Source organism: Benincasa hispida, chromosome 3 (assembly GCF_027475165.1).
Source record: "Benincasa hispida cultivar pf3 chromosome 3, pf3_genome.v1.1, whole genome shotgun sequence".
Lineage (NCBI taxonomy): Eukaryota > Viridiplantae > Streptophyta > Magnoliopsida > Cucurbitales > Cucurbitaceae > Benincasa > Benincasa hispida.
Window position 1 is genome coordinate 35,467,910 of NC_143480.1, and position 12,651 is coordinate 35,480,560.

The following is a 12,651-nucleotide window of genomic DNA, read 5'->3' on the forward strand; positions in this document are numbered from 1 at the left end:
CTTCAGGCCAACAGGTTGCAGATGTTTTTACCAAAGGATTACCAAGACAGACATTTGAAGCTTGTGTAAGCAAGTTGGGTCCTGTTGATATCTACCCCCCAACTTGAGTGAGAGTGTTGAAATATGATGCATTAGCCCTAAGAGCATATTTGTCTTTTCCTTTATGTCTACTAAATTAGGGTTTCTCCTCTTCTATTTATATCTGAGTTGGGTCTCTTGTATGTATGACATTAAAATAATAAGAAACTTCTCTATCGTGGTTTTTTCTCCCTATATTAAGGTTTTCCATGTAAACCTTGTGTTATCTATTTTCTTTTTTACTTTCAATAGGTATATTAACCTTTAAAGTCCAGATCATATGAGGTGGAAGAACATGGCATTTAGTAACCAATTAAGAATTCACCAAAGAAAAGACGAGCGAGGAAAATAACTAAAAGTACCCACAACCCAAATTATATTTCTATGACGAAGGATGAAATCCCATGGAAGGGAAAAATTGAACCTCAAAGTGATCAAATGACAACCTCCATCAAGCTTTACTCCCCTGAAGGAAGTTTCTTAAGAACTGTTGGAATTTCCACTATTTATAAATGATTTTGTGTAAATATTATTTGTCAAATATTTAGCCTTTATTGTCTAAAATCTTTTCCATATTTGTAATGTTTTCTCCTGTATAAGAAGACCTAATTTGCACATTTTTTTTTAAGAAACAAGCAACCACTTTGCATTGATGATATGAAAAGAGGCTATTGCTCAATAGTACACAGACCCCAAGAGGGGAAACAAGAAAGAAAAATGCATAATAAAATAAACATAATACAAAAATAATTTAAAATTGTAGCATAAAGGCATTCCAATTAAGACAAATATCATGAATAGTATATCCTGCAAAGCTTTTGGAGAGAGAACATCAAGAAGAGGCCTTTAGACGAGAAGAGCCAAACTGATCATCCCACAATAAAGATTTATTATGGAAAACTCTCTAATTGCGTCCAAACCATAATTCTGATAATAAAGCTTTCACTGAATTAGCCCATAAAACTTTTGACTTTGAAACTACTATTGGTCCCACCAATAAATGCAAGACATTCTAATTCAGAGAAGACCCAGCCAATGTTAAAAATTGAGAAAAGATTCCACCAACATTGTCTTGAATACCAACAATCAAAGAATAGGTGCTGCAAAGTTTCACAATCCCTCAAACAAAGAGGACACATAGAAGGAGATAAGTAATGTGAAGGAAGCTTTTGTTGTAGAACCTCTGAACAATTCAACAAGCGGTTTCTCACAATCCATATAAGAATATTAATACTTTTAGGAGCTTTGGACTGCCATAAAGCTGTGAGAATTCCTCCTTACATTGGAGAAGCTGCTGTCAAGTGTTTTCTCAAAGATTTCATGAATTCGAAAAGACCAACACAGAGAATCCGGCCAGCCAAAACTCTTTTACCTATTAACCAACCAAGCAACTGTTGAAAATCAATAATCTCATCATCTTTAAGAATTCTAAAGAAAATATTCCAAGAGCATTAAACACCATCCCGATGTTGAAAAGTTGAACCATAAGGAAGTGAAGCAATTTTGAACAATCGAGGAAACGAATCCTTTAGAGATGAACCAGCAATCCAAGTATCTAACCAGAACCGTACTCTTCTACCCAAACCAATCTTGAAAGTTGCAAAAGATTCAAACCGAAGCCAAACTTTATAAATGCTAATCCAGGGGCTTCACAAACTTCTCCCAATTACTCAACCACAACTCAATCTTCTCCAAAATCATATTCCTAAGAGAAACTGACAAGGATATGGCCCTTAATCCAAATAAACTTTTCCCAATTACAATACCCTTTTTGTAACTTTGTTTCCCAACAAGTACCAGTCTTCCTAGCTCTTCAAGTCGAAATCAATTTAATTAGGACTGTATGTGCGGTAAGATAGAGAAAAATGTCTGTTCATAAAAAACAGCACTTATAGTAGCTTAAAATTGTGTTTTATATTATAAAACATTTAAACATTATCACCTTATTTACAAGCACAGCTTCCTGTTCTTTTTCATTAGTTCACCTTTATTCATGATGGTTCGTTCTTATTAGATAAGATGGAGTGTCATTTCAAGACCAATTGACAATAAGAGGAGTAACTTATCTATTATAAAGAGTGAGATTCTTTGAATTTTTCAATGTGTGATCCTCAACATGTCCCTTCAAGATGGTGTCGCTTGGGATCACCATTCTTAGATCAAATCTCAAATTCTTGTTTGGATTGAATGCTTATATGGCATTAATGGGCTTTGATACCATATTAGATAACATGGGGTTCGGTTCCATCTCAAAACCTATGGCCTATGGAGAATGAGAAAAACAACTCATTTATCTTATAAAGAGCGTGAGGCCCTTTGATTTTTATAATGTGGGATTCTCAACAGTTCTTAAAAGAGATATGGGGGGTTGGTTTGGTCCATCAACTTGAGTTGAGTTGGTTAAAATAACCAACTCAATGTTCAGTCCACCAACTTCACAACTCAGTGTTAAATAACACAACTCCACCAACTTTCACAGTATTCACTATTGAAGTTTACCCATTTATGAGGCAGTCCACCTTCCTCCGTCTCTCTCTCACTCACCCTCTAATGTTTCCAATAACTCTACCCATTGATTGCCATCGACGACCAACTTTGACAACAACCACTATCGGCAAATATCGTCGCCTCACACCAGCAACAATCACCGCCAATGATATGCTTCAATGACTACCTTAGACAGCAACTACATCTGGTGAAGACCACACCCAGTGACAACCTCCGACGCCAAAATTCCAGCGACTACCTATGGCAACCAACTTCAACGATCATCGCTGACAACTAACTTCAACAACAACAACAACTGTCGGCGACTACTGCCACCTCACTCAAGCAACAATCATCGGCGATAGCATACTCGAACGACCACCTCCAGTGGCTAACTCTAGTGAAGACCACATTTGCACAATCAAAACTACCTCCGACGCAAAACTCCAGCGACAACCTTCCGTGGCCAACATCGATGACCAATTCTAGGATCAACCACCGTTGGCGACTGTTGACGCCTTAATTTGATAACAAATGACTGTCGATGACATGCTCTAACAAATGGCAAGCAACTATGTCCAGCGAAGACCACATCCGATGATCAATTCCAATGACCACCTCTGCATCAAAACTTTGTTGCTACCTTCGACAGCCAATTCAACAATCACCACTAACGAACAACTATGGCAACCACCACTGTTGGCAACTACTGTTGCCTCACTCCAGTAACAATATTGCTGACAACATGCTCCAACAACCATCTCTGGCAGCCAACTCCAGCGGTAACTACCTCCAATGAAGACCACATTCAAATATCAATATATGTTCTGAGATGTGCTTTTCCATTAGTATTTCTTTAAAACATCCATTCTCACTTTTGGACATGATGACGTTAAATTTCCTATATCATGTTTACACATACGCACTAAACCAACCCAAATACATGCATAACCAACCCTAACCTATAATTTGACATAAAATTTCATAAAAAATCTTGAACCCTTTGATGACCTACTTTTTTTCTTTTTCTCTTTTTTTAAAGCATATTTCACTCACGTGTGAAAATTGTAGTTTTGTTGTCCGTATGAAACAAGGGTATTTTGTCTACCTCAAGTACAATGGCTCATGCAGTGAACTATAAAATATGTGAAGTTTTTAAGTTAACATCTCAATTGAATGTTAAAAATTGTGAGAAAATATATATGTAATTGAATGGTTGAATAAAAAGTTAAGCTAACAAAAATAGCCAATGTAAAACCGAACTTATTTAGGTTGCAAAAAACTATACCGTATATTCCAAACTTAATAACTCAACTTTATACCCCTAACACAAACTTTCTTACTCAGATTAAACAACTTTGCACCTCAAACACATACTTTCTAACTGCACAAACATATTAACTCCAGAAAATTCAACTCAGCACCCCAAATAGCCCGTAAAAGTATTAGATAATATGAGGGTTCCATTTCAAAATCAAATGACAATGAGAATGGTAATCCACGCATCTTATAAACATTATGAGGTCTCTTGTTTTTCCAATGTGGGATGCTCAACATGGCTCTACAAGATTGCTAGGGTTGGCAAAAAAACCCGGGACCCGCCCCATTTGGGCCGGGGATGGGGTCAAACCGGGGAATTTATTCGGGGCCCCGTCCCGACCCCGACCCCGAATTTATATATATATTTTTATCCCCAGTCCCTTCTCGCTCTCTGCAATTGCAACAAAACATCCCTCCCCTCTCGCTCTCGCTCATCTCTCCCCTCCGGAAGAAGTCTGCCACGAATGGGGCCCTGCGGGGACCCCGTTTCCCTGACGGGGAATCCCCACCGGGGGCTAGGGACGGGGACAATTTCCCCTACGGGGCTAGGGACGGGGGATGCCCCCCCCCCCCCCTCTCGGCCCCGTTGCCAACCCTTTGTGCCTATTTGGATTCACAATTATTCTTGTTTCAAATCCCCTTTTTTTTTTTTTTGTTACCGAATATTTTTTCTGACTTCATGGGCTCTGTTACCAATTAGATAACATAGAGTTCCATCTCAAAATTAATTGGCAATGAAAGGAGTAGTTCAAATATCTTATAAACATGATGAGGACCCTTAATTTTTCCAATGTGGGATCGATGTAGTCTAAAGGATAAAAGAAGAGAATTCTCCAAGAATAAAACCAAAGTCTTTACTATGAATCAAACGTTAACAATACAAGAAGACAATTTCTCTAATTATAGTGAATTGTAAAACAAACCAATCCTAATTAACCATGAAAACTAATCCTAATCTTAATTAATCAAGGAAACTAAACCTAATCCTATTCAAACAAGGATTTGACCAAGTTACATTTATTTACCTTAATCCTATTACATCATCCCCCTCCCCCAAAGAAAAAAACGTCCTTGAGTTCTGAAAAAAATATGAAAAAACACAAAACTCTCTTTTCCTGATGATTTGAATCCCAAATAGGCCCATGGAAATCTTGCACGGCATCTACAATGATTAAAGGAGCTCTTAAAAAGATCAAAGAACCTTAAAGCGTGACCATCAAAATTTCTATTTGGTTGCGAAGAACTGTATACACTCCTACCACCAAGATTTTGCTCAACCATTTTAGTCAAAGTTGGAGTATCAAAGCAACCCATAAACCCATTTGAACAGTTGTTGCATAACCCCTAACTTGTGAAAAAATGGGTTGAAATAATCCCACAAAAAGGGAGGCAACAAATTAAAATTGGGGAGGACCAAACCAGGGTCAGGTCATACAAATTCAAAGGGGTTGGATCTCGTGAAACACATGCCAGGAATCGAGCACATGTTCAGTCAAATTGCATGGATCGAGATGAATGAATCATGCGGTTCCACGTATTCTTCCTCGCTATCTTCCAAGCAAATCGACTGCAACCAAAGATTTGAACTTCTTCAAATCAAGTTGCTGATTGTCTTTTTATTTCTTGAACACAACTTCCTTAGCATTTGCTATAGATTTTTCTTAGCTTATTTTTTCTTCCTTGCTCAATTAGTACACATGTGAGCTCCAAATTTCTCTGGGGTGTTTTGTCTTATGTGATTCTTTTAAGATTCCACAACCTTGGTTGAATTCTTGATCTTTTAATCCAATAAGTTTTAGGTTTTGATTTTCTTTAATTATTTCTTTTTTGAACTCTTACCATTGTTCTGAAGGCTAATCCATGTTTTGAGTCATCTTTCTCAACGAATATTGGATCTATTTTATGCCCTCCCTCATTTTCTCCAATACTTCAAAGATTGATGTACATGTTGGGTGTTTCTGAATAAGTTTCAACCTTATAATGTTGTAAGACTGATTCTTGGGTTTCTTGAATATGTTTCAACCTTTCTAGGTGGTGGTTTTTTTTCTCTTCAAAAAGAAACGGTTCATTATTTTAATATATAGAGAAGAGCTAAGGCTCATAGTACAAGAGAGTTATACAATGAGCAAAACGGAAATACAAGTGTGTCTAAAAGGATCAAAAGGTGCACCCGGACGTCTTAACTAGGTTGACACTCCCTTAGCACCCTCATCACTTCCAATTCAAACCCATAACTAGGAAAGACAATAACAAGATTACAAAATGAGGGAACAATAACCGTAGTACAATCGAAAATAAAGATCTAAAAACAAAGGCAATACAGTGGCCTAAAACTTATGGAAATAAATAAAAGGTTCAAAGAAAATGAGGAGGGGGGTGTGAATCGGAGAGAATGCACCAGGAGGCGGCTTGATGACGAGCGGCTTCAAAACGGTCTTGGCATCTTGTAGCTTTGTTATGGAAAATCCTTTGATTTCTTTCAAACCAAAGGTCTGCCAAGAGGGCTTTTATTGCATTACACCATAGCAGACGGGTGGAATTGTGGAGATTAGGGCCGGCTAGGAGTTGTAACACATTGCTTTTAAAATCATTGCACAAGATCCATGAAAAGTTGAAAAAACACAGCAGTTTTTTCCAACACCAATCTGAATAAGGGCATGTAAAGAAGAGGTGAAGGGAGTCCTCACTATGTTGGAGATAGAGCGGGCAAGCTGAGGGAGAAAGGGAGGATACTGGTTGTTTTCTTTGAAGAATTTCAGCTACATTCAGCCGACCAAAAAGCATAATCCAAATGAGAATGTTGACTCTTCTTGGACTCTTTCTTTTCCAAATAGTCGAGAAAAGGGACTTTTCCAAAGTGGAGAATGGTGTTAGGTGTACTTTAAGGGATTTAACAGTGTAGAGGCCAGTGGTTGAGATGGACCACACTCTTTTATCAAAAGAGTGAGAAGGACTTCTACTTATAATTTTCTCCAAGTCGTCTTGGAAGGCCAACACTTCTTCATCTTTGAGCAACCTTCGGAAGCTGATGGACCAAGAAGCTATGCTACTGTCCCAATGATCAGCAACTGAACCATTAGGAAGCATGGTGATTCTGAATAAGCTTGGATAAAGGGTGCTGAAAGGGGAAGATCCTTCCCAAGTGTCTAACCAGAAAGCAATTCGGCTGCCATTACCAAGTTTGAAAGTGGCCAAAGATTCTACCTTAAGCCAAGTCTTTAAGATGCTAATCCATGGACTTTTCAAGCTTCTACCACCTTTTCCTGCTGTAGGCCAATCAAATGCATCTTTACCATGAATACTTCTTATAACTTTGCCCCAAAGAGAGTTTTCCTCATTGAAAAATCTCCATCCCCATTTAGCAAGAAGTGCAATATTCATAGATCTAAAACCACCAAGGCCTAGACCACCATCTGCCATAGGTTTTTGAACCAATTCCCATTTAACCAAGTGATTTTTCTTGTTGCACCAATTCCCATTTAACCAAGTGATTTTTCTTGTTGCCCTTGTTGCCTTCCCAAAAAAAGCTTCGTATTATCCTTTCCATTTTAGATACTACTCCTTCGGGCATGAGGAAGATGGCCAAGTAATGAAATGGAAGGTTTGAGAGGACTGAAGTGCATAGAGTGGCTCTTCCTCCCCTAGATATATTAAATCTCTTCCATTTGTCAAGTTTAGCTTGTACTTTGTCTAGGACTGGCTACCAAAAGGAGGCTCTTTTCGAGTAACCCCCTAGAGGCAACCCTAGGTAATAAAAAGGAAGATGGTCAGCCGTACAATTCAAAGATGCTGCTGTATTAAAGAGGTCACTCTCATCCACATTGATGCCATAGAGGACTGATTTATCCCAATTTACCTTCTGCCCTAAACACCATTCAAAGAGCTCCACTGTATGTTTAAGTTTTAAAAGCATAGAACTGTCATATTTGCAAAACAGTAAGGTATCATCCGCGAATTGGAGTATGGAGACTTGAACTTGCTCTTTACCTACTATAAAACCTTCAATAATGCAGGATTGGTTGAGTCTGGAAATTAAAGCACTCAATACTTCGCTGACTAGGAGATAAAGGAAAGGGGAGAGGAGATCACCTCGCCTTAGTCCTCTTGAAGCAACTACTCTTCCCCTTGGTCTCCCATTAATGAAGATCGAGTAAAGTGGGTTTTTGACACATCCCATGATCCATTCTATCCATTTCTGATTGAAATTCTTGGACCGTAGCACTTTTTCTAGAAAATCCCAATCAACTCGATCAAATGCTTTCTCCATATCAAGTTTAAGGATCCATCCCTTCTTTTTTTGCTCTATACTCTTCAACAGCTTCATTGGCTATAAGGATGGGATCCAAAATTTTTATTCCTTTTATGAATGCACATTGGGGAGGAGCAATAATGCTGGGCATAATCCCTTTCAATCTCTCAGTTAGCACCTTAGCAATGACTTTGTATATTAAGGAGGTTAAGCTAATGGGTCTGTAATCACTGACCTTAATTGCAACTTTCTTCTTTCGAATTAAACAGATGAAGTTCTCCTTTATGCAAGCATTGATCTTACCATTCTTGTAGAAGTCATCAAAGGTATCTTGGAAGCTTGACTTTAGAAGAGACCAAAATTTCAGCAAGAATTCTGAAGTGCAGCCATCGGGGTCGGGAGCTTTGCTTTTGCCAAAGGCTTTTATAGCTGAGAAGATTTCTGTGGCTGAAAAATTAGTTTGCAAGAGAAGATTCTGATTCAAATTCACACAAGGCCAGTCTAGGTTTATTAGAAGATGCCTCTGCCCTGGGGATTTTAGAAAAAGACTGCTGTAATAATTGATTATTAGGCTTTCAATTTCTGCACTCGACTTTGTTGGCACTCCTTGCTCATCAACTAACTCATTTATAAAGTTTTTCCTCTTTTTTGCTGCTAAGAATCTATGGAAAAAGCTTGTATTCTCATCTCCCTGCTTGAGCCAATTTAACTCATTTACAAATAGTGGTGCATTTTATTGAAAGGGTGTAACCACATTTGAGGGTTTCTAATACCGAAATCAAATTTGTGTCCCACATTGTCAACAACCCGCCAGAAACACCAAAAGATTCAACAAAATCCCATCCGACATCCTTGGAACTCCAAATAGATTTAATAAAACTTGCATCAAAATTTTCTTTTTTGGATTCTTAAATTAGCACTATCGAGGGGTTAATTTTCTTTAGGAATCGTTTAAGGACCAGTCTTTTATTACTATCTTTGAGGCCTCTTGTATTCCAGGATACTATCTTCATCTTTTTCGAAATCAGGGTTCAGGGCCAACCGAAGTTCAATCCAGTATTAGGTTGCAATTAGTGATTATGTTCAATAGATGTGCTGGGAGGTTAGAAGGGGGTCGAAGAGGGGGTTGGGTAGGCCGGGCTGAGGGCTTTTACCTCAAAAATAATGTCCTCCTCTGTTTGAAACAGAGTATTTAGGTTAGCAAGCAAGGGTGCTTCTATTTTTGGCTCTACTTAATCTCCTGAATTGCTGATCCAATCAATTTCCTCACTACTAATACTAAAAGAGGAGTCAAGAGGGCAATCCTTCTCTTTAATTACTGAAGCTTCTGGGAGGAAATTGGGAGTTCCTTTCAGGAATGGCCCCTCCGGGTTGGATGAAAGGAGAGAAATTTGGTTTTTTGACCTGGTAAAAAGAGGGTGTTCTGGAAATGAAGGATTCCTGGCTTCTTGGAGCTGACCAGACGCTCATTTGGGGGCGAAGCCGAGGCTTTTGGAATGTTCCTTCATATACTTTCTTCTAATAAAATGCTTGGGGAAAGTCTTAAAGAGGCAAGAGGGGTGGCGTGCTCTGTGCAGTCGCTTATGGTTTGCTTTGCAGGGTTTAGGGGGTGGTTTAGTGCTAAAGGGAAGAGGAGGCTTGTGGGACACATAGGCAGAGGAAAAAGAAAGAGGGATACGGAGCTTGATTTGAAAACAAACAAATCAAGGGCTGCTCTATTAGCCCGGGGGGGGGGGGGGGGGGGGGGGGGGTGGGGTGGGGTGAGGTAAAAGGGGGAGTTATGGCTGCTTGAGGGTAGTAATGGCAGAGAAAACGGGCGATCTGGTAAAGCAGGGAGGGGCAGGGGAGACGTGTTGAGGCAAAGGACGTGAGAAGAAGAAGGCTTAGGGGTCGTTTGGGTTTCGGACGTGGTTAAGGCATGCTCAGAAGAGGAAGAGGTTGAAGGGAGCACCACGTTGCAATGGAGAAGTAACTTTGTTTTCTTTTTTCTTTTGGCGCGAGTGTCTTTTCGGTTTCAAAAAGGGAGAGGTCGGCTAGTAATCCCTTCTTTTTCTTCTTAATGGTAGAAGACGGGTTAAAGTCGGGCCATGGAACACGAGGGGCCTCAGCACTTACACTAGGTGCCTTAGCTGGTGATGCATTTAAGTCATAAGACTTTTCGACTTCCTTTAGTTTAAAAAAATTCCTCTCGGAGGACTGCGGCTGCAGGGCAGGGGGACTTTTCAACTTCCATCCTTAACAGATTTCCTTCGTCAGGGCTTAAAGGGCAGTTTAACTCCTTTTTCGACAATGAAGACTTGAAATTTTGAGTTATTGCAGACTAACCCCAAAGGTGGTGACTTTTCGTCTTCCCCTGCTTCTCCCCTATTGAAATTCGAAGCCTGTGGCTTGTGGAACTCTTTCTTCTTTTCTGCTCTTGTGCTTGGACTTCTTGAGAACTTAGGCTTGGACTTGGATGACTTTCTAGGTTGTTGTTCATAACCAAAATAATGATTTCTGCCCCTAGATGTATTAGTTTTGCTATAAAATTCCACTCTTCGATGATTCTTCAAATTTCTTCTTGCTCTTCTTGAATTTAAAGGGTTTCCTTAGCCAGATGTGCGCTGTTTAGCAACGAGCACAACTCACAAAGCTCCCTTTGCAATCAGCGTCATCAGGAGTTTTTCGATCTTCCTCTTACGGCAAGTCAACGTTGGCCCAAACAACTGCTCTGCTACCAAATTGATGTAGCTTAAAGGATAAAAGGAAAGAGTTCTCCAAGAATAAAATTAGAATCTTTATTATGAATCAAGAGTTATCAATACAAGAAGAAAATTTCTCTACTTATGGAGAATGGTAAAACAAATAATCTTAATCCTAATCCTAATTAATCAATAAAAGTAATCCTAATCCTAATTAACCAAGGAAACTGATCCTAATCTTAACTAATCAGGAAAGCTAATGCTAATTCTATTCAAACACGGATTTGGCCAAGATACCTTTATTTACTCTAATCCTACTACATCAGGGATCCTCAACAAAAAGAAACAAAAATAAAAACCAACAGATAAGTAGGATTATAGTACATGAAGTGAAAAATTGAAATCCAACTAAAGAAAGCAACTCAGGAATAGGATTCTTCTCTTAGTACCTATACCGGACAAACTCAGATAATGCAGCAGTAGCAGCTTCTCGTTGATATCTTTGCTGTCTATCCACTGATTTACTCAGAATCAAGCATATATGTTGGACCTGAAAGATTAACCATAAGATTTGATTTCAATTATGTGACATCTTAGTACGAAAACCATGCCAGTATAAAACCTTGTAAAGTTCTTGTCATAGTCAAAATATACTCTCTAGACAAATTTGGGTCCTCAACGACAGATCAGTACATCTGAACTATTGCTCTGTAAATACAGACTTGAAAGAAATAATACACTAGCAAGAAACTCCTTGCAAGTAACTTAAAGCATCAGAACTAAAAGCCACATGTCCTTAAGAGGTATTTACATATCATGTTGTGGAACACAAGGGACTTCATACTTATTTTCTTAGCAAGAAACAGATCCTTCTCATGTTCCTTTCAGTCTCTACGAAAAGTTCTCAATTTCTTAGCAAGAAAAGTGGGGGGGGGGGGGGGGGGGGTCACAAAAAGGAACACCCAAGAAACTATGAAAAGACACTCCAACAAGAATTCATTTAGATCCAACACATCAAATATTTGCATTATGTTTAGCAGTCTCTAATCATTCAATTTATGTTTTTACCTTAAAAATATGATGGTGCATCTCTGTCCAAATGCCCCCAAAATCGTTTTGACAACATTAATCCATAATAATTTAGCTCTCATTTTCAACCATTGACCACATAGCACTTTAAAAATATTGTTTTTACGGCTAATTTGTAAATTTTACAACTGTAGGAACAATGTAAAAGGAAATGCTGAAATTTCCGATGGGGAATGTGGGTACTAATCGGGATGAATAAATATAAAGGATTTTATAACAAGAATTAATAGGTCAACATTCTAATTTGGCGGGAACTGAGCAAGCCTTCAAAATATTTCTTTGATGTTTGTCCGAGATTTTGATGAGTTTTGGTGAATATAAGAACTTTTCCTCCATTGGATCATGCTAACAACTAACAAGAGAGTGGCAATGGATTGGTGACTAAATTAAATAGCATTGGTCAACAATGATCAAGTTTTGCTCACGGGCTCAAACAAACTATGATCCCTTGAAAGTGACTAGACCATTCTCCATTTTGACTTTCATAGCCAGTAACTTCCAGTTCACCTCAATCGTACCAAATCCTCTAAGCCAAGATTCCACCAAGGTCTAAGAGAAAGGAAGTACCGACAACTACGAAGATTTTAGTCAGTAATACGATACAACTCCAAAGCAATACCCTTTACCTCTAGTAAAATCTTAGTCCTTGTAACCACTTCGTAATAAGTAGTTTACACCTTAAGATAACTCCAAAACAATCATTTAAGTTTCTCCATCCATTTTCAATGTCCCAGGGTCAGCGAGTCC

At 38.7% G+C, this 12,651-nt stretch overlaps 1 protein-coding gene across 2 annotated transcripts in view; it reads right to left on the reverse strand.

Annotated features, from left to right (window-relative positions):
* LOC120074500 (ARM repeat superfamily protein) overlaps positions 1-12,651 on the reverse strand; it is a 58,457-nt gene that overhangs the window by 10,524 nt on the left and 35,282 nt on the right. For both annotated transcript variants that reach the window (XM_039027647.2, XM_039027649.2), the window contains one exon: positions 11,265-11,365. In XM_039027647.2, the coding sequence (XP_038883575.1) occupies positions 11,265-11,365 (101 nt within the window). The remainder of the gene's footprint in view (positions 1-11,264; positions 11,366-12,651) is intronic.